The following is a 23,942-nucleotide window of genomic DNA, read 5'->3' as shown; positions in this document are numbered from 1 at the left end:
TCCAAAAAGAAAAAACATAGGCATTTCAAAGTGGAATTTTTCAAAATTTGCCCCTACGACCCAAAGAGGGGGACATCATAATTCGTTTTAGAGGTATGGTTCCTCCGGCAAAGTTTCTTATTTTGATCCCTAGAATATGATTTTCGCAGAGCAATGGGCGATTTTTTTACCTCCCCACAAATCGACCCGGCCTACTATCCACGTATCATTTTTCGAATAGATCGACCGATGGTTCAGTTCCCGAAAAAAGAATCCTATTCTGTGACCAAGATAACGTACAAAATTTCAGGCGAACCGATTGTTAGATTCGGATTCCATGATTATATATAAAAAAAATAAAAGATGGAACCTAGTATGTTGACTGACCTAAACTTGAAAATAAAAAAATAAATAAAAAATAAATGTAAGGCGCGATAACCTCCGAAGAGATCTAAGGCCGAGCTTCTCTTCCAATTTGCGTCGTGCTCCTCTTGATTTTCCCTACAAATTGGCCGGACGGGACCTACATGTTTTATGCCGACTCCGAACGGCATCTGCAAGACAGATGAGTTTTCACTGAGAGCTTTTCATGGCAGAAATACACTCGGAGCGCTTGCGAAACACTGCCGAGGAGCGACCCCGCTTAGAAAAATTTTCTTCTAATTGAAAAACTTTATTTCTAAAATTTTAATGTTGCTTTGCCCGGGGTGCGAACCCAGGGCATACGGTGTGGTAGGCGGAGCACGCTACCATCACACCACGGTGGCCGCCACATCTTGAAAACATCTCGACCAAAATAGATGCTTTGTTCATTTGCAACAGCCTGTATTGTAGGCGTACAATGGGGACTGAGGGTACGCCTAGAATGTGTTTGCACGATACGGGTACCAAACGGACAGTGAGAGAAAGGAGTTTTATTACAATGTGGTTTTCATAACCTGTAATGGTCGCTATCAAAATTAATGTCAAACATTTTCATCGCCTACAGTTCGCGACAAAAACTTGTCGCAGGCGATAAAATGAAATTCTAGTTCGTCTAATGGATGGCGCTGCTGTTGGTATTTGATCTAACTTATATCGCACTGAACGTACTATAAACCACAGCTAACTTCAATAGAGACTTTCCAAAAGAAAAAAATATATATATTGAGCGGCAATTTCCGAAGCTATAAAAAGGCTGACCACATGACAGTTACACTTTTTTGGACAACCTCCAAGTCATCGCCGAGTACCAGACTCGATTTCCGCCCAATTCGGACTTTAAAGTCCAACTTACGAATTCCCAGGTATGTATACATGGAAGTTAAATAGAAAAGTGCCAGGTTGTTGCATTTACTTATGCACATTGTTACAGTGCCATAGAAATTCCATCGGAGGGAAGAACCACACCCGACACCAAAATCTTACATCCACGACAGGTGTGGGTGTGGATATATTTTTATTGCGAGTGGAAAAGTCAGAACACTAAGCAGCCTATAACGGGGCAGCAACAGCCTTTTGCTTTTGTTCTGTATATCTGTACCAATGTACAGGCACAACTGCACATAGGTGTTGTACTTTACCCATCCAGGCCTTTGCCATCCAACAATGTGCAAAACCAATCACATCTCAGTAGTCAGAGGCAAGCGGACGGGATAGGCGGTACCAGCCAAAATTCGAGCTAAACAAGAGTAGGGTTGATCCAGGAAAGAAATTCCCAACGAAATAACCAAAATAAATTTAGTGAAAAATAAGTGGAAAAAGTCAGGAAAAGAGTTGAGAAGTAAAAGCGATAGAGTGCGGAAAGTTTGAACGAAATATATATAGCCAAAAAGATTTGGTGCAACAAAAAGAGTTAAAATAATAACTACTGGACATTAGAAAACAAAGAGTTGTTACAAAAAGAGAGAAAAAAAAAGAAAGAAATAAGTCGAGGATTAGTTAATTTAAAAGCGTGAATTAAATGTGAAGTGTATTATTCAATGTATACTCGTAATAAGTTAAAAACATCCGAAGATGTTGAGTAGCTAAAAGAAAACTAAACACTTCTACAAGCTAGTGCATTATAAATAATCAATGTAAAAGTCATTGCCAATCATATTGTGTTCGTTGTTGTTGCAAATACCAACCCCACCGCTTAGAAAAGCACACGCAAAAATCTCAATTAAATCAAAATCAGATTTAATCAAGTAAATGTTCGTATACTTCGCTGCGGACAATCAAAGAAGATATACCTATATAGATAGAAAACTACGTTTTCTAAAGAACTGTTAAGTTAGGATAATTTTTATGTAACGAAAGAAAACGAAATTTGCTGATAAGTACAACCAGCTGATTCAAGCTCCTACCTACCGCAACATCGCATAACAACTACAACGATGGAAGGCCTTTCAACGCTGCAGCTGAACGCGAATTTATAAGCACGTAAGTTATATATTTTCTATCTAATTCTTTCGTTACCATTTGTATTCAGCCGATCCATATCGCCATAAATATGTACGTATGCCGGCAACCATTTTCTTTGCCTAAAGTTAATTTTCCATAGTGTTTGAAATTTTATATTTTCAGTAATGCTGATTGGCATTTTCATAAATCGTGTATTTTCGCTATAAGCTCACTCGCACTCGTTCAGAATAGGTAGTTGGTGTCCATACCTACATACCTACATAATTACAAACGTACATTTGTCGATTTGGTGACAGCTAAACATTTACATAAAATCCGTGAAAACATTAATTGAAAAAAACCAACCGAAAGGATAAAATTCCACATAGAGTTAATAATTGTCGAAGAGACATCGACAGTTGCATTCGATTTTTTTTGTGCCTTTGATCTCATTGATCGATTTGGACTTGCATTTGCTTTTTTATTCATAAATCTCTCTGAGTTGGAAACCCAAATCAATAGAGATATAAGAGTTTAAACATTAACATTTTTATTAGCCCCTTGTAAAGTCAATAAGTACGTAGGCGAGAATTTGTTGTTATTAAGAACCAATTCATATAGTTTGAAGTTTATTGATGTTGAAATTACGAGGGTTACTCGTCAAAGAAGTTGGTTTAGCTACCATTAGAATTAGAAATTGTTTAGTAAAACCCAAATATGAATTTATAAAGTTTTCAAGAAAACAAACTATCATGTGTTAAGTCTTTCTTCTAATTCCTGGTAGGCATGGCAACATAAAAAGTTAAGAGAAATTAATGTGGGTATCTTCCAATGCAAGTTTAGATTGAAGATCATGGTAGGGTAGGGTGCAGAACGCAAGAGTCGAATGTCACCATAGACCTTGCGCCCTAATACACACTCGTAAGGGGAAGTTTCAAATATTCTTAAATATATTTTTTTATGTTACTTCATCAAGACTTGATATTTTTTTTTTTTTAATTCGAGGAGGTTTCTCCCTTTTTCGTTTCTGCCCGGAGTTCTATAAATTAAAGTTTGTGTAATTGAGGTTGAGTATCGGCAAAAACCTACCCCACGCCGAAGGAGCTAAGGCACGAGAGAGCTCCATCCGCCGAGACCCCTTCAACCTTTTGTAGTCGAGAATGCTAGGAGTCTAGTTCAGTTTTTTTTGACACTAGCTTGCATTCACCTACATTCAACTAAATGCTCCTGTGATCTCACCTTGCCACATCCCGTTGTGCCATGTCACATCGGTACATAACCACGTTACCTCACTTATATCTTTGGCTTCCCATTAAGGAGCCAGCGAGCAGAAGGATCACATTGCATTCGAATTATCATTACAAACCATATTTAAAACGGTTTTGGAAATATCGAGGAAAGTCGAAAACAACGTAATTATAAAATGCACGACTATATGAATGATTCCAAAAATAGGCCTGAAGTGTACCCAAAAGGATGCCCTCACTGTCCAAAAATTATTCCGAAACAATTTTGAAATGGCTCTGAAGTTTTCCCGAAATTTTACCTAAAATAATTCCGAAGTGGTCATGAACTCGTTCCGAATTGGTACCGAAATATTCTCGAAATAATTCTGAAGGGATCTTGTAGCTGTGCGGAAAAACTCTTGAAACTATCCTGAAGTTGTCCCGGAATGGTACAAGAAATAATCCGGAAGCGATCTCGAAACTGTTCGAAATTGGTTCCGATATATTCCCGAAATGACACTGAAGTCATCCCGAAATGTTCACGAAACGGTGCCGAAGTGCCCCAAGAATATACGATACAGTTCCATCCTCTTTAACATTTTATCAAAGTTCATCAATTCATTTCGCATGGACAAAAGTGGCACTAAGGTCTATATTAGTTAATAGGTACGCGCAGAATGGAGAGGAAGGTAGAGTAGAAGAGGAATACGTTCACAAAAAGCGATATGTAGGCCATTGGGCGAAGAAAAGCTTGCAAAAAACGTACGTATAGTGTAGAATCACCATCTACCAGACTCAACAGTTTAACAATTAAACATCATCAGGTGCAGGTCGACCAGCAGTAATTGAAACGCGATCGATTGTCCTGCCGTTCGTTTGATTGTGTGACATACCGGCACCAACGCAATTCAAAATTTTATTTTCAAAGCATTCCATGATTATTTTATGCGTTATACTACCGAAATCGATTTAGTCGTTGTTGTAAGTCAGCTAGAGCCAAAGTGATACCGCTGGGAACCATAGGGAGCCAAAAGAAGAACCATTGCTATAAAACATGGAAAGAGATCAACATCGACTTCAGACGCCCGTAGAGAATTTATTAAACACATCCTTAATGATTGCTCCAAGACGGTGCTTCGGGGCTTGAGTATGACGTTCAGTTTTTGAAAATCTATAAACCAATATTTAGGCATAAACTTGGTAAACCGATTGGCATCAGGCAATCATTAACAATAAAATCCATTTGCTTCGAAACAACAAAACATACATCAATAATTTTTTTTTTTAAATGATAATTTTATTAGACAACAATACCGCAACGACAAGAGCCTTCGTAATTAGGAGCTTTTTTTGCACGACCATAACAAATTAGCGAATTGATTTGAAAAATATAAATGCAAAAAAAAACCAAATGGTGCAAAACCAAATTATATAATACAAAATTAAGTTCATTGTAATCAACTCAATACACAGTCTGTCTGTGGCCCAAACGCGAGCCGGTAGCGCAACTGACACTACAGCAGTTCATACCCCCTGCGCCATTTAGTACTCCATACTTTTCATAGTTGCATACAAACTTACAAAATAAGCAATCAACACTGTGACCGTCAAGTAAGCGAAAAAGGTGACGACTTGAACTTCAACCGCTACAATAAATGTCAATTGTTGCATATGTTTTTCACTTGGGATGTATTTTTTCCTATTTTGTCTGGCAACTGCCGCTATTTGTGGCAAACCGTCAGTCAATCGCACGCTATATCGAACAAGCAAAGCTCCCAATCACATGCCGTTTGTAATATCATGCTTCCCGCTGAGGTGATAAATAATTTGATTTAATCTTTACGCGTATTGTTGTTGCCACATGCTATAAATTAGCTGCTACTTACTGCCGCATTCTAATTGCATATTCGTGGCAATTCGTTTAAACAGCAACAAAAACAAAGCATAGGAACTATCCGCACCTCATTAAAATACTAAAAAAAACTTTTGTTGGCTGTCAAGTTTGAATTGATGTAAATTAGCATAAAATAACTTTTTTTTTAATATGCAAAAACATTAAGAAAATAATGGAAAAATAGACGTACTTTAGCACCTATTATTGATTAATTGGTGGGAGACTAATATACTTTAGCAATGCTGACCTTAACTTACTTCTCATTTTGCTAATATGAGTCATGCGCGTGCACAAAATATCGTGTTGAGGAATGTCGGAATTTGTAAAGCAAGAATTGAACTGTCCGGTCCGTGAGAACCTCTCATAGATCAAATGAGACCATAGTGTTAATGGAACGACCAAGCTGGATGCCCTTATCAAAAACCAGGACATATGTAATAAAATAGCGCCATCCTCTTGACAAATAAAAGAGGCCTTCTAGGACATTGATACTTACTGCTTATAGATCCGATAGCTGTGCCACTTCTAATACCTGGAGGCTTACCTGGCGAGCGCAGGACACGTTTCCTCCTGCTAACCGCACTTCTTGCATCTGCTTTTACTGACTAATTTGAAAGTTGAGTGTTTCTATTACTTTGGTCACAGCTTCTACTTCCGCCTGGGGTTTTCAGGCAATCTCTGGAAGTTTAGTCAAATATAAAAACAGTTCCTTAGTAATATAAACAATTGTGTATTCCCCTCCCCTTCCTCTCACTTTCACTTCATCACTTCCCTCCATTTCACCATTTCTTCATCTTTTCAAAGTTCTTTCTCTTCGTTTTGGCTTATCGTCTTTTTCTTTCTCGCTTTCTGACTTCCTGCCGCCGCTTCCCACTTCTATTCCCTTTTTCCAACAATCGTCCTCACTTTCACTATTCTCTTCCTTTTAGATTTCTCCTCAACTCCTTAATCGTTTTTCATGCTTTTTAGTGTTGCTCTTCTTCTTGCTCGCTGTCTTCCTCTCACTTCCTTTCGTTTTCTTAAACCCAACCTCTTTTTGCTACCATCCTTACCCTTACTTTGTTCTCATCGTTCTCTTACTCCGGATACAAAGAATCATCTCCCTCACTATTTAGGTTGGCATAGGTTAGGTGTTTGCTACCAGGGCAGCTCACTTGGACGGGATGAAGGTCCCATGTGATACCACACAAAATAACGGTGACCTAGCTATAGCTACTGAGAAAATCCTTGCTTTTCAATGATATACATAGTTCCAAATAAGACCGATCCCAACCTAGGATAAATCCCCCGGAGGTAGACCGAAATACTTTCGTCTAGTTCTGGAAAAAGCTGGGCAATCAAGTATTAAGTGAATCGATGATTCAACCTCATCATCCGCCAAACAGCTTCAGCAGGATAAGGTTTCCAAGATATAGAGATGTTGGACGGTGCCCTGTCAAAACCCCCATAACCATTGATAGATGAGCCTTAGCGAACCCAATCGTTTCGCCAGACTTCCTGCCTTCCAATTCCGATCTGAAGTAATGATGAAAAGTATGAAATTCACAATGTAAGTACGCACGCAAGTATATCGGTTACCTGGTGGCCAGTATTGTTCATACCTTTCAAACTTAAAACCGTCCGTTAGTTGCCATAATTTCGTTCAGATCTTTCAGATTCACCCAGCTTCTCCCTTTAACGCCTTTCCGCTTTATGTAACTAGACGCTTTTCTTATCTTCTCTCTTGAGCCCTTTCGCAACTTAACCCCTTAAGCAGAGTTCATCCTTACTTGGCCGAGTACCTTCTTATTACCATATTTAAAGCTGGTGTGACATCATTGAGTTTGAATTTTCTAACTGAAAGTTCCTTCCTACCCTCACTGTCGCTAAAATCACATGCTCGATTTTATGGTTACAGGCATGGCGATGAACGGTACCTCGTTTAATAGAATTGGAATTTTTGAACAAGTCGTAAACCAGTTTAAGAAAAATTTCGAATAATTGAACACCCTACCGCGAGCTCAATATAAATTCCTTGCAACGATTCTCTCACATCAATTATTCATACATATATGGATCCAATACGGTCAATAAACTCGTAAATGTCAGTATAAGCCTAATAGATATATAAATCATAACGTTTTATATACATACCTACATACTTGTCTCAATTACAGCTACAATTTGAACGCAATCAATTTAAATCGGTTTTAAGCAGTTTGTGGAACAAAATTGTTAATTATGATTTTTTGATGTCGATAACAACTCATAAACTCACCAAAAACCTAATACATATAACACAAAATAAACATACAGACATACATACAAAGGTACAACGCCAATCGCTTTTTAATGTGAAGGGCAAGAGATGAATGCTATTTAAATTAAATCACGAGCAGTTTATTGTGAAACGTGACTTAAATTAAATTGCATAAGATAATCTTTCTCTGTCGTCATAAGATAAAATTTCAAAAATTCTCTTAATTTGCTTTTACCCTGCAAGTATTTGATATTTGGATGTTTTGATTTGGATTCCTTAAAAATAGCGTACATCAAAGCATAGTTCTTCGCTTTATGTTTTAATTGACGTTAGTCAAGTCATTTTCTACTGGTCACTGGTATGTCGTTTTCATAACTTAGCAGGTGCTTTAAGGGCGAATTAATGGTGACTTATAACCATAAAGCCATAACCAGATAAAACAGCTGATCGAACCTACCTTATGGAAATCAGTGTAATCGATTAATGGTGCCATACAATAACGCTAACTCGATTACATTGATTTCCTTATGGTAGGTGTGATCAGCTGTTTTATCTGGTTATGGCTTTATGGTTATAAGACACCATTAATTCGCCCTTTACAAACCCATATTGAAGAACTTAATCCAGTTGCTTTAGTAAGTAGTCCAACGATTATGTTTGAACAGGTGTTCGCACATTTAAAAACTAAAACCTAAAGTACACCAAGAGCTAAAGTTTAAGAATATAATAACATAACTTGAAAACAAAATACGGAATTTTCTTTTTCCAGAAGCATTTTGGTTGTGGGTCATAAACTTCAAGGAAAAAGGCTTAAGAATACATCCCAAAAGAAACTTTGCTTAGGCATTTTTGCCATGCAGGCGGAATGTGCAGAATAGAATGAAATGCTGTGGTCGGGGTAGCTTTTAGGGCTCCCGTTATCCAATCATTAATATTGTGGGCTAGACAATTGCAGCAAAGACCCAATGAAAAAGAGTGGGCGATAGGACCTACGTGCATACAGTATAGCGGATGCTTTCTTCGAGTATACACCACAATTTACTTCGAGTATAATTCCCCAGATATATTGTGCTGTAATTTTCTTGCAGAGCAATCCCTCTCAACTAAGACCTAGTGCGATTCGGGATCTTATCTTTCGTAGTAAATAATAGTAGATTTTTTTCCGCACTGTCGCACCGCTTAAACAATTGGTTGATGACCAGTGTCTGCTGCATTCGTGATAGTAATCCACACCCTGCGGTGTTTCACTGTTAACAGATTCTGTGGTCTCGCATAGACTTCATTGCGACGTAGTCTTTCTGCAGCGTAACATAGAACCGATCAAGCTTGTTAAGGCCTTGATTGATCGTTTCGAGACATTATTGAAAGCCCCGGCAATTCCAGAAAACTCATAGGGTATATTCTTGGAGTACCGGTGTTCGGAGCAGAAAGTGTTTCTCCTGAAGTTTGAATATAATCAAAATAAAGTGCATGCACAACTTTTATTAATGTTGCACTTACCAAATATGTGACTATTTTTTTAAAAAGCCATTTTACTCGTATCTTTTGCTGTAATTGTTTCACCTGTCACGTGCAACATAGCTTGGAATATCCTATTAAATTTTGGTATTTTTCACCAGTCCTGGTACAGCTCGCTCCGTATTGGGAGTGTAGACCCAATTACACAACTCTTCCGCATCATCTCCTAATGGGAAGTGTGTGCTAAGTAGAACCTCAAGGGACCCTTCATTACTAACTGATTATTCCCCGTTGTCCTTTTTTTATCAGTCCCTGGTGTGTATCTCCCATGAAACCCTCTTCGGTCTCTTTATTTCATTTATCTTTATATTCGTCCCACCACTTCTCGCTTTCCGCAATTTTTGCGTCCTTAAAAATCGTTTTTACCTGCCCTCCAAGAAGACAACGCTTTACTCCATCATGGTGGTTTCGATTTTTCGTTGAATCTTCTTCCACTATTACCGCTCTCCTATATCCAGTTGTCAGCGCATTTGATAAAAAGTTTTTGCACCCCCCAAGCTCCTCTACGGTGGTAACCTCTATAGACTTTCCTGCTACACATTCCTGTAACTTGTACATTCTGTTGTTCTAGGTTCCCTTCTCTACCCTTTTTAGATGGACCGAAGCTGATATATGCATGATTTGAGAAAGATGGCCTGTGTAGGATCTTCCATTCATACCTTCAAGCACATTTCTTGACGTTGGCCCCATACACTGTGATGCGCATTCGCAACCACACCCATGACAAGCCGTCCCCTACATGTATCCTGATCCACCAGCCATTTGAGCCCTTTTGGTGCATCTTTCACGTTACGGGCCATGTACATAGTAAAGTTCAAATCATTTCATCGACGCCATTACGTCAAAATGTACTAAATATATGAAGCCCTCAAAGTTTAGGCTAATTTAATTAGTTTTGGGGGAAACTTTCAAGAAGATTTTATCTGTTACTCCACTTTTTCCTCTACTTCTTTCTCACCCTCTCCCGCTTTACACGAATCCCACAGATTTGTGAAAACAGCATATATTTTCCCCAAAACATAAAAAGGGGAGCGAATTTTCACCATAGACATTTTTTCCTCAAGTTGGTGTACGAATTTTTGGATAATAAATAATTCTCATATATATATAAAACAGGTTTCCATCATAAGAAATGTTCTTGCTTTGAGGAAGAAATTCCTTTGGAGAAAAGTCACTCCCATTTTGGAATACATTTTTTTGAGTCTAGATCAAAATCTGTATACGAAATAGTTTCAAACAAATGGCATCATATATAAGATTTTGTAGAATGAATCGTTCCATGTCCCGCTTCTCTGAAAAAGTATTAAAAATTATCATCGACATACAAAATTCTTATCAAATCGCATCCACAAACCATACGAGAGAATATCAAGGTTCGTAGATATAATGCATAGGTCGAAAACTTTTCATATGAACCTAATGAATTAAAAACTCAAATAAATAATACAATAAAAAAAATTTAAACAGTTTTTTGAGTTTTCGTGCAAGATTTAATTCTGTGCATCACTAAGGCGTTTGTTTGACGTTTTAGCGCGTCTGCTTTAATTTCGATTGACCTTGTTTCTTTATGATTTTAATGTATGCTAGACAATTGGCAAAATTTAAATTAAAACATAAATTATATTTGCATTCAAAACGTTGCTGGTAAAATTTTTTTATTTTGTTCATTGGTTTCTTTCGTAACCCCCATTCTCGATATTGAAGCATTTTGGGAAGCTCTTAAGTAAGCGACTTTTGATTATATAATCATCAATAATGCGGCGCTTGTTCTACATCTTTATTTAAACAGCTATTTGCACATTCAGTTTTATTTTAAATAAACATCAACTAACTACTTTTATCAATAACCATAATAAATCATAAAAAAATGGAAAGTGAGGGCTTCCTACGAAGAGTGGTAGTATTAATCACATGGGATCACTAATTAAATTTGAAAAAATTATTACAAAATTTTTGATATCTCACTTGAAGCTCCTACATATCATCTAAATTGACGCTGTTTTATCTATTGTATATACCTTCTTCCGATTGAAAAAAAAAACCAAAACAATATTTACGCTCTTAAGTAAATTCATGTCGACCTCTCAGCATCGAGTTAATGTAAACGTAGGTGCTCGATAAGATTACGTTGTATTTAACTAGAGTATCTTTATTTAGATATCTACCTGCCTTTATCTCATGCCATCGTTCTCATTAATGCTTACTTGGATATTTTATACTGAGCTGCGCTGCACATAGTAAATTAATTATCTTCCCCTAAAGGTAGAATGTATTCACACTCATTCCAATTGGTCCTATGTTTCTTTCTTCTAAGTAGGTGTCTTCTTCTTAGCGTCACCGAAGCGCTTCCAAATAAGACGAGTTCCTGTGCCCTTACACAGCGTAGTCCCAAAGACAGCATCCTTTTTTCCAAGGAAGTACGAGATTGCTTTTCATATCAGTTCTTTCTCCGGTCTCACTGGTAGCGTATGGTGTCCGCAGCGGCAGTACATAGTTTGTGTAAAATTTGCTCCTATTGCATGGTCAGGTCAAAGATTTCTCTCATTGAGCAGATGTTAGAAAAAAAGACTAGACGTCTAGGCCGCGGAGATTAAGGCCGAGCTTATCTTTCAATTTGCGCCGTGGTCCTTTTAACTTTTCCGTATGGAATGTGCCATAATTTATATAGCCATTGCTTACAGGTTTGGATTGATCAAAACCGATACATACGAAACAAGGCTGTCGAAAATACCAAAAATAGGAAAAAGATCGGTGGAAGACCTTGCAAGCAACATGTTCTTTCTGTATTAGAACAGTCAATTTTGGATATAACTGCGTCAGTAGCAGCTGCGGAAGATGTAGAAGATGGCAAGCCTTTTGGTTTGAATGCAACGAAATCAACTGGTAAGCAACGTGAAAATAACAGTAGTGATGAAGAGAACAGCTCTAGTGAGGACTCTGAAGTGGAACTTAGTTGCATGGACAATAGCTTGGACGCAAATAGCACCGAAACTGCCGGTGACACGCAAAGGGAAAGTGCTTTGCCTGCACAAAAAACCAGCCAGCAAACTCGCAAAAAAATTAACCCTTCGGAGCTATTAAACATTGAACTAGATGTTCAAAAAGAAATGAATGACAACGTCAGAAAGGGCTTGGAAATCCAGAGTCATCACTATACTGAAATAGAAGGCCACTTAAAGGAATTTAACCAAGGCCTCGAAAACTTTCAAAATATTCAAAACAGTTTCCTAAAGGAAACAAAACGCCACAATTCGGAAATTGAACGGCTCAGAAAAATTGAAGTTGACCGTAAACTCATACTTATAAACAGACAAATCGAGGTTCAAAATTTGAAAATACTAGCTGCAAAGAAAAGCTTAGGCATTAATTAGAATGTTTCGAACGTTTTTGTAAAAAAAAATGAATTTTATGTACTTTATTTTTTCAAATTGGTAAAGCAAGATTAACAATAAAGCCGCTTTTGAGCTAATTCAGATCAGACATTTCTTTGAAGAGTGTCATTCAATTATAAAAACATTTTGCCATAAATTTACATAAGGCAATTATATATTTGCTCAAATACGCTTAGACTCACTGCACGTGTTCAGGAATTTCCGGTTGAGAAGCTCTATTTGAAACAAAAGGTGTGTCATCGCACCGATACTTTAAGCATATATTGTGCAACGCGCAACAGACATTAGTAATTTGAGCTGCTTTCTTAGGCTCCTAGTACACACCTCCATCTATTTTTTAAGACGCCATTGGTCCTTTCCACAATGTTACGTCCACGTGCATGAACCTCATTAAATTTTCTTTCTGTGGAGCCCTCTTCCGCTGATCTGTGGGGTGTTAGCAACCAAGGCTCCAATGGATATCCAGCGTCGCCTATGAACAAAATTTGATTTTGGGACTTATAGATTTCATTAAAATTTTACCTAGCAGCCAAACATTTCTAGTTCCTAGCAATAATCCTGCTCCACTGAAACCCTCAATTTACTTGTATTCCAAATTAATGAGTCATGGCAGGCTCCAGCGTGTGTAGCATCGACGTATCTTATTGCCATTTTGTTATCACATACCTTCAGATAAAATTATTAACATGCGTAAAAGCATACACAAATTTTACCAATCTATCACCAAAACATTCATACTATAGTAACCCTTTCTGTTATAATATAAGTGATTGTTATTCCTAGGACCTATAATTCTAACGTGTGTGCCATCTATGCAGCCAATAATGCCTGGGATATTAAATTGTTGATGAAAATCCAAAGCAATTTCACGCATTTCGTCTTTAGTAGGCCATTTTATCCACTGATTGCAAAGGCACTCCTCAAAAACATTCAATACTTCAGACAAGACGTGGCTAAAACTTGACTGCGATATGCCAACATCCACTTGCCTCCCTACTCCTTTTTGGTATGCTCCTTCACCAAAAAATCTTAGAGCAGCTGAAAGCTTTACGACTGTGTCTATTGCAAAACGTTTACGTGCCACTGGCAGACCACTGTGCAATACATCCAACAAATAATTGTACGCCGGCTTATTTATTCTATACAATTGGTGAAAGCTATGTATAAATAGTTAAAACGCGATTATTTATTTGGTTTACGAGTATAATTATTCGCATGTTTACCTTGCATTGGGTAATTCAAGGGGATTACACTTCTCGCTTAATATCCTCCTGGACACTCGTTCAGCCAATTGCTGACTGGTATTAGTTTCTTCTTCAATTAAACAAAGGCGCAAGTAAGCACTAATCATTACAATTTTAATATTTAACGCAAAAATAAAAACAGCAATTTTTTCTGCAAAAATTAGTAAACAAAACATGAGTGATGTTCACAATAGCATATTCGAAATTCGAATATAAGGATTGATTCACATGAAATTAACGATACGAATTTTTTGTTCATGGGAAATAAAAAATTCATGGGATTGATTTATTCATATGAAGTTTACAATTAGGCTGATTATTCCTTTATTATTCTATTGGAAACATATAATGAAAAAAGTAAGTTTTTTATATTTGAAGGGCTTACAATCAAAAGAATCTAAGTAACATCGACGTTGAATTGAGATAATTAAGGTTAATGTAAATTACTTATTGTAAATTCTGGGTAAATGCATTTGAGATGATTCCTGTCTAAATGAATGCAGGTTAGTCAACTAATTCAAAGGATTTTTAAATTAGAATAGAAGAAAGAAAAAATTTAGACAACTGCCAAAGCTCGTTGTATAGATCCATTTCGGGAACTGCTAAATTCCTTCATCAGCAACGTTTAGGCGCCGCTGATATAACCATTCAGCCATCACAGCGGTTTTTTGTTTGTCTTCATTAATCCTACTTCTATTCTGGTTCGTGCCAATTGATATTCACAACACTGCGACATCTGTTGCAGAATGGATGTGAAAATTGGCCTTGTTTGATGGCAATGCTACCATAGTGTCGTATTTTATTGACACTTTTTTCCCCGTGCTCTGGGATGTATTAACAATTTTTGTTGTTATATCGGCCTACTGATTTTAAGATCGCGGGTTCGAATTGAGCTGAAGGCCTAACAATAATTTTTTATTATTATTCAATTAAGAAAAAATGTATCATAACAATAATAATAATAAAAAATTATTGTTAGGCCTTGAGCTCGATTCGAACCCGCGATCTTAATATCAGTAGGCCGATATAACAACAAACATTGTTAATACATCCCAGAGCACGGGGAAAAAAGTGTCAATAAAATACGACACTATGGTAACATTGCCATCAAACAAGTCCAATTTTCACATCCATTCTGCAACAGATGTCGCAGTGTTGTGAATATCAATTGGCACGAACCAGAATAGAAGTAGGATTAATGAAGACAAACAAAAAACCGCTGTGATGGCTGAATGGTTATAGCAGCGGCGCCTAAACGTTGCCGATGAAGGAATTTAGCAGTTCCCGAAATGGATCTATACAAAGAGCTTTGGCAGTTGTCTAAATTTTTTCTTTCTTCTATTCTAATTTAAAAATTTTTTCAATTAAGAAAAAATGTATCATAACAATAATAATAATAAAAAATTATTGTTAGGCCTTGAGCTCGATTCGAACCCGCGATCTTAAAATCAGTAGGCCGATATAACAACAAAAATTGTTAATACATCCCAGAGCACGGGGAAAAAAGTGTCAATAAAATACGACACTATGGTAGCATTGCCATCAAACAAGTCCAATTTTCACATCCATTCTGCAACAGATGTCGCAGTGTTGTGAATATCAATTGGCACGAACCAGAATAGAAGTAGGATTAATGAAGACAAACAAAAAACCGCTGTGATGGCTGAATGGTTATAGCAGCGGCGCCTAAACGTTGCCGATGAAGGAATTTAGCAGTTCCCGAAATGGATCTATACAAAGAGCTTTGGCAGTTGTCTAAATTTTTTCTTTCTTCTATTCTAATTTAAAAATTTTTTCAATTAAGAAAAAATGTATCATAACAATAATAATAATAAAAAATTATTGTTAGGCCTTGAGCTCGATTCGAACCCGCGATCTTAAAATCAGTAGGCCGATATAACAACAAAAATTGTTAATACATCCCAGAGCACGGGGAAAAAAGTGTCAATAAAATACGACACTATGGTAGCATTGCCATCAAACAAGTCCAATTTTCACATCCATTCTGCAACAGATGTCGCAGTGTTGTGAATATCAATTGGCACGAACCAGAATAGAAGTAGGATTAATGAAGACAAACAAAAAACCGCTGTGATGGCTGAATGGTTATAGCAGCGGCGCCTAAACGTTGCCGATGAAGGAATTTTGCAGTTCCCGAAATGGATCTATACAAAGAGCTTTGGCAGTTGTCTAAATTTTTTCTTTCTTCTATTCTAATTTAAAAATTTTTTCAATTAAGAAAAAATGTATCATAACAATAATAATAATAAAAAATTATTGTTAGGCCTTGAGCTCGATTCGAACCCGCGATCTTAAAATCAGTAGGCCGATATAACAACAAAAATTGTTAATACATCCCAGAGCACGGGGAAAAAAGTGTCAATAAAATACGACACTATGGTAGCATTGCCATCAAACAAGTCCAATTTTCACATCCATTCTGCAACAGATGTCGCAGTGTTGTGAATATCAATTGGCACGAACCAGAATAGAAGTAGGATTAATGAAGACAAACAAAAAACCGCTGTGATGGCTGAATGGTTATAGCAGCGGCGCCTAAACGTTGCCGATGAAGGAATTTAGCAGTTCCCGAAATGGATCTATACAAAGAGCTTTGGCAGTTGTCTAAATTTTTTCTTTCTTCTATTCTAATTTAAAAATTTTTTCAATTAAGAAAAAATGTATCATAACAATAATAATAATAAAAAATTATTGTTAGGCCTTGAGCTCGATTCGAACCCGCGATCTTAAAATCAGTAGGCCGATATAACAACAAAAATTGTTAATACATCCCAGAGCACGGGGAAAAAAGTGTCAATAAAATACGACACTATGGTATCATTGCCATCAAACAAGTCCAATTTTCACATCCATTCTGCAACAGATGTCGCAGTGTTGTGAATATCAATTGGCACGAACCAGAATAGAAGTAGGATTAATGAAGACAAACAAAAAACCGCTGTGATGGCTGAATGGTTATAGCAGCGGCGCCTAAACGTTGCCGATGAAGGAATTTAGCAGTTCCCGAAATGGATCTATACAAAGAGCTTTGGCAGTTGTCTAAATTTTTTCTTTCTTCTATTCTAATTTAAAAATTTTTTCAATTAAGAAAAAATGTATCATAACAATAATAATAATAAAAAATTATTGTTAGGCCTTGAGCTCGATTCGAACCCGTAATTCAAAGGATGTTTACTGCAGATGGAAAATAACTGTAAATTTCCAAAAAGTATTGCAAAAATTTCCAAAAATTATTGCAAACAAATTTCGAACGTTGATTGCTCCGCCAAAAGAACACGTAGAATTTTTTCGAGTATGCAGTCTTGTAGCCCGTTTAATTTTAGTATAACAAAGTGCTAAACTTAAGTTCGTAGGAAATCTCGCTGATTTTTGGGTATTTTTTTTCTGGATCCAAGCGCACTTAGACCCTTTTGGCTCCAAAAATTGTTGCAATAAAATTTCGAACGTTGATTGCTCGGCTAAAATAACATTTAAAATTGTTTCGAGTACGCAGTTTTGTAGCCTGTTTAATTTAAGTATAATAAAGTGCTAAGCTTAAGTTCGTAGAATGTATCGCTGATTTTTGGCAATTTTTTTTTTCTTACGAGGATAAGGACTTTTTTCCATATAAAAAAAATTACGTTAAGAAGTTCCTATGGGGTATAACTCAAGAAAAAAATTGCCAAAAGTTAGGGAAATTTTTTACAAAACTAAGATTAACTTATTTACTGGCTTCAAAACTGCTTACTCAAAGGAGTTCTAAAAATCTTGAGAAAAAAGTTGAAAATTCGGAAAATTTTCGCGAATTTGGCACACATGAGGCACAGTGACATTATATTAAGTATTTAAAGAAAATATACAACGTACAGTTGCAGTTCAGCAAAAATTTCGCTATTTTTAACCCAAATATGCCTAAAGACTTATTAATACATGAAATCTTTAAATTTTTCTTTAATTACGATACTTAAATAGATATTACAGCAAATCCGGAAAGAAGCTTAAAAAAGGATAATTTAAATCGGTTTTATAGGCCGTCCTTTTTTACAGGACACCAAAAATTTTTTGTGGCGATTTTCAGCAACAAAATCGTGTAATTTTCAAAACTTTAATCACTATCATAATATTTTGTTTATAAACCATTATATCTTGTCTAAAGAAGTTCTTGTTCAAATTTGCATTTTTCATCGTGGACGATTTGGGCTGTGAACCACCATGTGTCTAATTATCGTAATCAGATAAAAGAGTGTCGTGGGCTTCATCAAGTTCTGCATTTTCATCATCCTTCTTATTTTGACTTTTTTTGTGAATTTTTGATGTTTGTCTCATGGGGAATATTCGTATGAAAATCGTAATTTTTTGTCTCAGCTATACGATGATGTATTTTCATGAAAGCCTGCTTTTACATTAGTCAAATATTGAACCCAAGTCTGCGGCACAGACGAGAGAGGGGAGAGGCTTCTTCACCTCTTTCAAATCACCGAGACTTCCTACGAACTTAAGTTTACCTCTTTATTATACTAAAATTAAACGGGCTACGAAACTGCTTACTTCAAAAAATTCTGCATGTTCTTTTGGCCGAGCAATTAAATTTTATTGCTTGGAGGAGCACACATAGATCCTTTTGGCTCCAATCATTAATGCAATAAAATTTAGTACGTTTTTGGCCTAGTAAATATATGGCACTAAAATGTCCAAAATGGCTTGGATCGCATTGTCAACAAATAGACACTATATTAAATATACAAATATGGGTATAACTCAATTTTAAAAAAAATGTCACTTAGATCCTTTTGGTTCTGAGCCTTCATTTGTAACTGCATTGGGACATATAATCCCAATAATGTGTTTGTTTGGGATAATAATAACCCAATATTTGTTTTTACCTTTAGATGTGTCCAAGGAAAAAATTGGGTGAGAAGGAAATTGCTGATTATTTTCTACAAGACGATAGTGACGATAGCGACGATATGGCCGATGATTTTAGTGCATCTGAGTCTAGCTATGTACCATCGGATGACGATGACGAAGATGCGGAAGTTCCTTTAGCAAACGCTAAATATGTAAACAAATCAGGTGATGACACTTCTCCTGAATCAGAAATGGATGACGATGACGGTCAAGATATAGGCGATCAACTTAATTCTTTAGAGAACTGTGAAGATCAGTCATTAGGTAATAAATGTAGCTGGACAAAGTTTGACGCCGGCGTCATTTTCGAACCGAAGTATATAATGCCGGTAGAAAAAGGGCATGAAGTTCTTATTGACATTCCTCATTGTGCTTCAGAGTTTGATGTTTTCCGGAAACTCTTTCCAGAAAGTTTATATATACGTATTGCAGAGTGTACAAACCAATGTATTCAAAAATTAAACAGAGAAAAATCTGAAAAGTGCTCTCTTACCGATGAGTACGAAATTATGCTTTTTTTAGAGTCACTTTCGTAATGCACTACAACCACTTACCATCATATTGGAGTAAAAATGAATCGATGGGGAACCATATGTTAAAAAATAGTATTTCTCGCGATCGTTTCACTTTACTGATGGCCAAGATTTTTATGCTAGCTGTTGTTAACTCTCGGATAATATTTACAAAACGTCAACGCCGTAAAATTCCGCTCATTCAATTCATAGTTCCATTAGCCCAGTCAATGATAGCCGGAGGAATAAAGCAAAAAAACTCACAACATGTCAATATGGTGGAAGACTAGCAAAGCGATCACAAACTGAACGTCTAAATATTGGCGATCATCTTCCTATTGAACAACCTTCTCGTCGTCGATGCGTTCATTGCACCTTACAAAATAAGGAAAACAGGACCAAATACGCCTTTTCTGGATGCAATCAACGCTTTATGTTTTAAATGTTTTGCTTCTTTTCGCAAGTGACTTAAATTTTCAGAGGAAACATGAATAAAAAGTGAAATTAATAATTTTTTTTTAAAAGTTGTTATTTAATTTTTTGGCGATTTTGGTATTATTGGGACTTATGCGTCCCACCTATAAATGTTATTGGGATTATATATCCCAGGATAATGGAAAGGATATCAGATTTTTCAGGTATGCCAAACATCTTATATTTTAGCCATATTACAGTATTTGATGAAAACCCCGTCTGATTTCGAAAAAAAACTCAGGGGTGAAAGAGTTAACCCAGTGGGAGCTGTTGTATTGTGAAGGCAGATTTTTCAACTGTAGAACTAGGCGTTAAAGTCGCCAAAGATGGAATTTATGTAATGCTGCAGGCAGTCGTGCCACGGAGGTAGTCATCACAGGAGTACATATAGTTGTCAACGGCATCGTTATATTAAAAATGCCCCTTTTATGATTAACGCTTATTATCAGTCCATCGGTTCCTCCTCCTAAAAGAGTCTGGACGTTTCAGGTATATGCTCTTAGACGTGGTCCTTTAAATCATAGTCCGCCTCGGCAAGCGTGTTTCAAGCTGAGATTTTTGCTATCCAAGAGGCGTGTAAAGCGTTAGTGGATATCAATGGTAACGGTAACAGAGTAGCCATTTTATCCGATAGCAAGACGGCTTTTGGGGCCCCCGGGTCAGAGACGGTATTATCAAACCTGGTTGGGCAGTGTAGGGAGAGCGCCATGATTCTGGCGAGCCGGCAGATCGTTACCCTGATATGGATGCCGGAGCAACGAAACATACAGGGTAATGAGATGGCGGATGAGCTGGCATGGAGCGGCTCTTGATGTCTCAGGAGCGAAGGAGGTCCTTGCATCTCTAAGACTTATCAAGGGTCACATCTCCCAGCACTGGTTGTGTGAGGCCAACAATAGGTGGAATCGGTTGCGGACCTGTAGAGTTTCCAAGAGCAGGTGGCCATTATATAACGAAACATGATCTATAGTTGTCCTTAAGATGAACAGAAGGGATATATTCAGAGTAGTTGTGCTGCTCACGGGGCATTGGATAATTGGGGTACATGCGGGACGGATGGGACTGGAACACAGTACTTCCTGTCGCAGCTGCAATCGTCCGGAGGCGAAGGAAACGGTTGAGCATCTGCTGTGCGAATTCCCAGCACACTGTCGAAGCAGAATAAAGTTTCTTGGAAAACCTTTTTTCGAAAGCCTCCCAGAACTCAAGGATGTTAGGCCGGGAGAGCTTCTCAAATTTATAAACTCCACAGCATAGATATAGGGGGGCGGGTTTCCTTGAGGCGCTTGAAAATGTTTATTAGTTTTCTTACAACACCCTTTCATTGGTTAACTCACGAGTTTGTGGTATCAAAACGGCGCATGAGCGCTAATTGGAGTCAATTGGGACTCGCCACTCCAACCAACCAACCAACCCATAGTCTGGTTAAGGTTTTCCGTGCCCATCATCAGAGGATTTGCTACGAAGATTTTGCATTGGTAGGATCTGGATTTTAGTCGCCTCTCAATACAGGCATTCCTACCGCGCCTATATTCTAAGCCCGCTTGTCCGCAGGAGACATCTACTACCAATACGAAAATAATAACAAAATTATTAAAACATTACTCCCAATTCGCTGTCAAAATTCAGAACTTAGCATATAACTTTTCTAGATGGCATAGATTTCGTTTTCTTTATAATGATTGTAATATTTTGCGGTTTTTTAGACTAGCGACTTTTGAATATGTCAGCAACCGCTACAATAAGTTGAATCAGGTGCGCCCTTTCGCGCTCAGCACCAATCATAGCCACAGCCCTAAGCGCCACAACCCTAACGCCAACAACGTTTTACAGTTAATGCCACCTCCACCCAAAAAAAAGCGATCACACACTTGCTTTATACCTCAGTTCAAAACACGACTAACAAGCACGCACACTTCTCGCCTACGATCGGCTTAACACAACGGTTATTATAGAATTAATTAAAACGTTAGAAAAAAAATAGTAAAGAAAGTGTTGAGTGTGAAATATTTCAGCTTATTTGCTATTTAATTGTGCGCCAAGCATAAATAAACAATTTTCGACGCTTAATTTACAACTCGTCAGTGTTATTTTTTTGTCTTTACATAGAAAATTAATGCAAACAATTAAAAAAAAAACAATTTCTTTAAATATTTTTATTTTTAATATTATTTGCTCACTTGTATTTTATTCTTCTAGCACTTGTGTAACTATTAATGTTAATTTTTTTGTTATTGTTGTCGAGTGGAGCTCATTGTCAAAAGCGCGCCTGATACTTACGGAGTTAGTTTGAATAGCTCGATAATAACGGAAAAAGCTCATCACAATAATTTTTAATAACATGTAAATAAAGTCATTGCTAATGCGATCAGCGTAAATAAATACAACAATTGCATTACCGTGTGTAGTTTTTTACAACAAATATAACACATTGCATTTATTAGTAGAAAAGTCGGTGCATCACTCTCCTCAAAGTGATTCAGTTCACACTTTAACACAGATATCGGTATCGTTAACACGTTAATTAATTTCAATTTTATTTTTTAACAAATCACTTAACGTGCGGTGCGCATCGTTTTTTTTTTTTTGTTCGCAGGCGAAAATTTCATAAAGCGCTGAGTTGTAAATTTTGTTTTAAGTGATCTTAGCTAAGTGACCGTTCATATTGAATTTAGTTGCATGGCGTCCACCACAAGGCCACAGGTTGCTCCCGAAAACACTTCAACTCAAGTGCAAATCTCATACGAACAACGTGAAAGAAAAGTGTTTCAGGAAAATACAGAAATGACGTATTCAGCGGACAGCATATCAACGGGTAATTTTCGATTTTATTTTTTATTTTATAAGATAGTAATAAAATAAATAATTATATAATCAAAAGCAGAAGTACAGTGCATTTCAAGATAACTAGCAGCACGTTGAGAACAATGAGAGAACTATTCATACTAGTGAATTTAATTTATTTTTTCTAAGTGCAAAGTTTTTCTATCTTTTTTCACTATTACCAGTAAAAGTTTGTAATTTTCTGCAAATGTGGATCACGAATCCTAGTGGGCGATCTTTCTCGAAAGGGGCAGATAATTTACCTGCAATCAACCTTTTTTTGAAAAAATCGTATGTAAAACGTAGCATGCAACAGTGTTACCCAATTCAATACCAACGGCCTTGTACATGCAAGTCCACTAAATTCTACGAGACTAGAGATATACGACGCCGGTAAACGCCGTTTTTCCACCTCGCCGCCGAATGTCAAAAATATCGGCGCATTACTATATTTTCTACTTTTTTTAAGACTGTCTAGGCCATTTATTGTTCAAAATTGGTTCGATATGGTCGAAAGGAATATCAAGGGATGCGCATCACTGCCAGTTATAAAAATCAAATTGCGAAATTTAACACTTTCTAACCATTCAAAAGATATTTGAGAAAACAAGCGCTTTCAATGCCAGCTTAACACGGGCTTTGCATCTCCGAATTCACCAAGTTATTAAAACAAAACTCTAAAAGAAAAATTATATAAAAAATTTAATTTATTTAAATAAAATAACCCAAGTCGAACATGTTTTCAAATTGCCCTCAAGTTGTTAGAAAAGCAAGTTATCCGAAAAAGGTGCCGAAATTCTATATCCCGATTGGCTGTTATTCTTTCAGCGAAATCAGGGATGCAAAATCATTTAGTAGGCTTCAGGTGTCTAAGAACCCCTTTGAAATGATTCTCACCTCATACTTAAGTTGAAGATATATGCACGTGTGACAAGGGTTTGAAAAATCACTTTATTTGCTTAACTATAAAATAGGGCCTGAAATGTTAATTTCGATTTCCACACTTCATCATTCAACACCCAAGTCTACCGGTTTGACATTTCATAAAGTTGGCGGCCCTATCCCCAACTAATTCCTTAGAGGGAATCACATTGATTATAGGCTATCAACCGTGTTTAAATATCACCTACACGTTACGGATCCTGTTACAAATATGTATACGTAAGCACATATTTTAACCAGGTTAGGCTTTGTCCTTCGTAAGAACACTCAAAGTGGTAAAGCAAAAGCTTTCCCAACACATTTTTTAAATTTTATCCACGGTCTTCACCCATGAGTAACGCAGGGATATACACTAAGACTGTTTATGATTTTGAGGGCGACTTACTTGGCCGATTAGTTACTCCCTAATGTTTCAAGGTGTTTCTTT

At 36.9% G+C, this 23,942-nt stretch overlaps 2 protein-coding genes across 6 annotated transcripts in view; both read left to right on the top strand.

The window, feature by feature from the left end:
- The first annotated feature begins 1,514 nt into the window (after positions 1–1,514).
- On the top strand, positions 1,515–19,756 carry LOC137246857 (uncharacterized). 2 transcript variants are annotated; one of them, XR_010951726.1, is made up of 2 exons: positions 1,515–2,382; positions 18,746–19,756. XR_010951726.1 is itself a non-coding variant. In XM_067777872.1 (2 exons), the coding sequence occupies exons 1-2, from the start codon at positions 14,151–14,153 to the stop codon at positions 19,298–19,300; spliced, it is 618 nt and encodes a 205-aa protein (XP_067633973.1). In that variant the 5' UTR covers positions 13,988–14,150; the 3' UTR covers positions 19,301–19,756. The 2 variants fall into 2 exon arrangements, 1 of the variants encoding a protein (XP_067633973.1); XM_067777872.1 differs by lacking the exon at positions 1,515–2,382 and adding an exon at positions 13,988–14,213.
- Positions 19,757–21,652: 1,896 nt separating this feature from the next.
- Positions 21,653–23,942, top strand: part of LOC137244792 (aquaporin-like) — a 165,612-nt gene continuing 163,322 nt past the window's right edge. The window contains exons 1-2 of one of the 4 annotated variants that reach the window (XM_067774306.1): positions 21,653–21,695; positions 22,426–22,565. In XM_067774306.1, the coding sequence (XP_067630407.1) occupies positions 22,430–22,565 (136 nt within the window). In that variant the 5' untranslated portion in view covers positions 21,653–21,695; positions 22,426–22,429. Of the gene's footprint in view, positions 21,734–22,150; positions 22,566–23,942 lie in introns of those variants that run through there. The other 3 variants (XM_067774307.1, XM_067774305.1, XM_067774304.1) reach the window with 3 other exon arrangements.

The sequence above is a fragment of the Eurosta solidaginis genome, chromosome 3, assembly GCF_040869045.1.
Source record: "Eurosta solidaginis isolate ZX-2024a chromosome 3, ASM4086904v1, whole genome shotgun sequence".
Taxonomy (NCBI): Eukaryota; Metazoa; Arthropoda; class Insecta; order Diptera; family Tephritidae; genus Eurosta; species Eurosta solidaginis.
The sequence above is the reverse complement of the archived record's forward strand: the minus strand, read 5'-3'. Positions and strand labels throughout refer to the sequence as shown.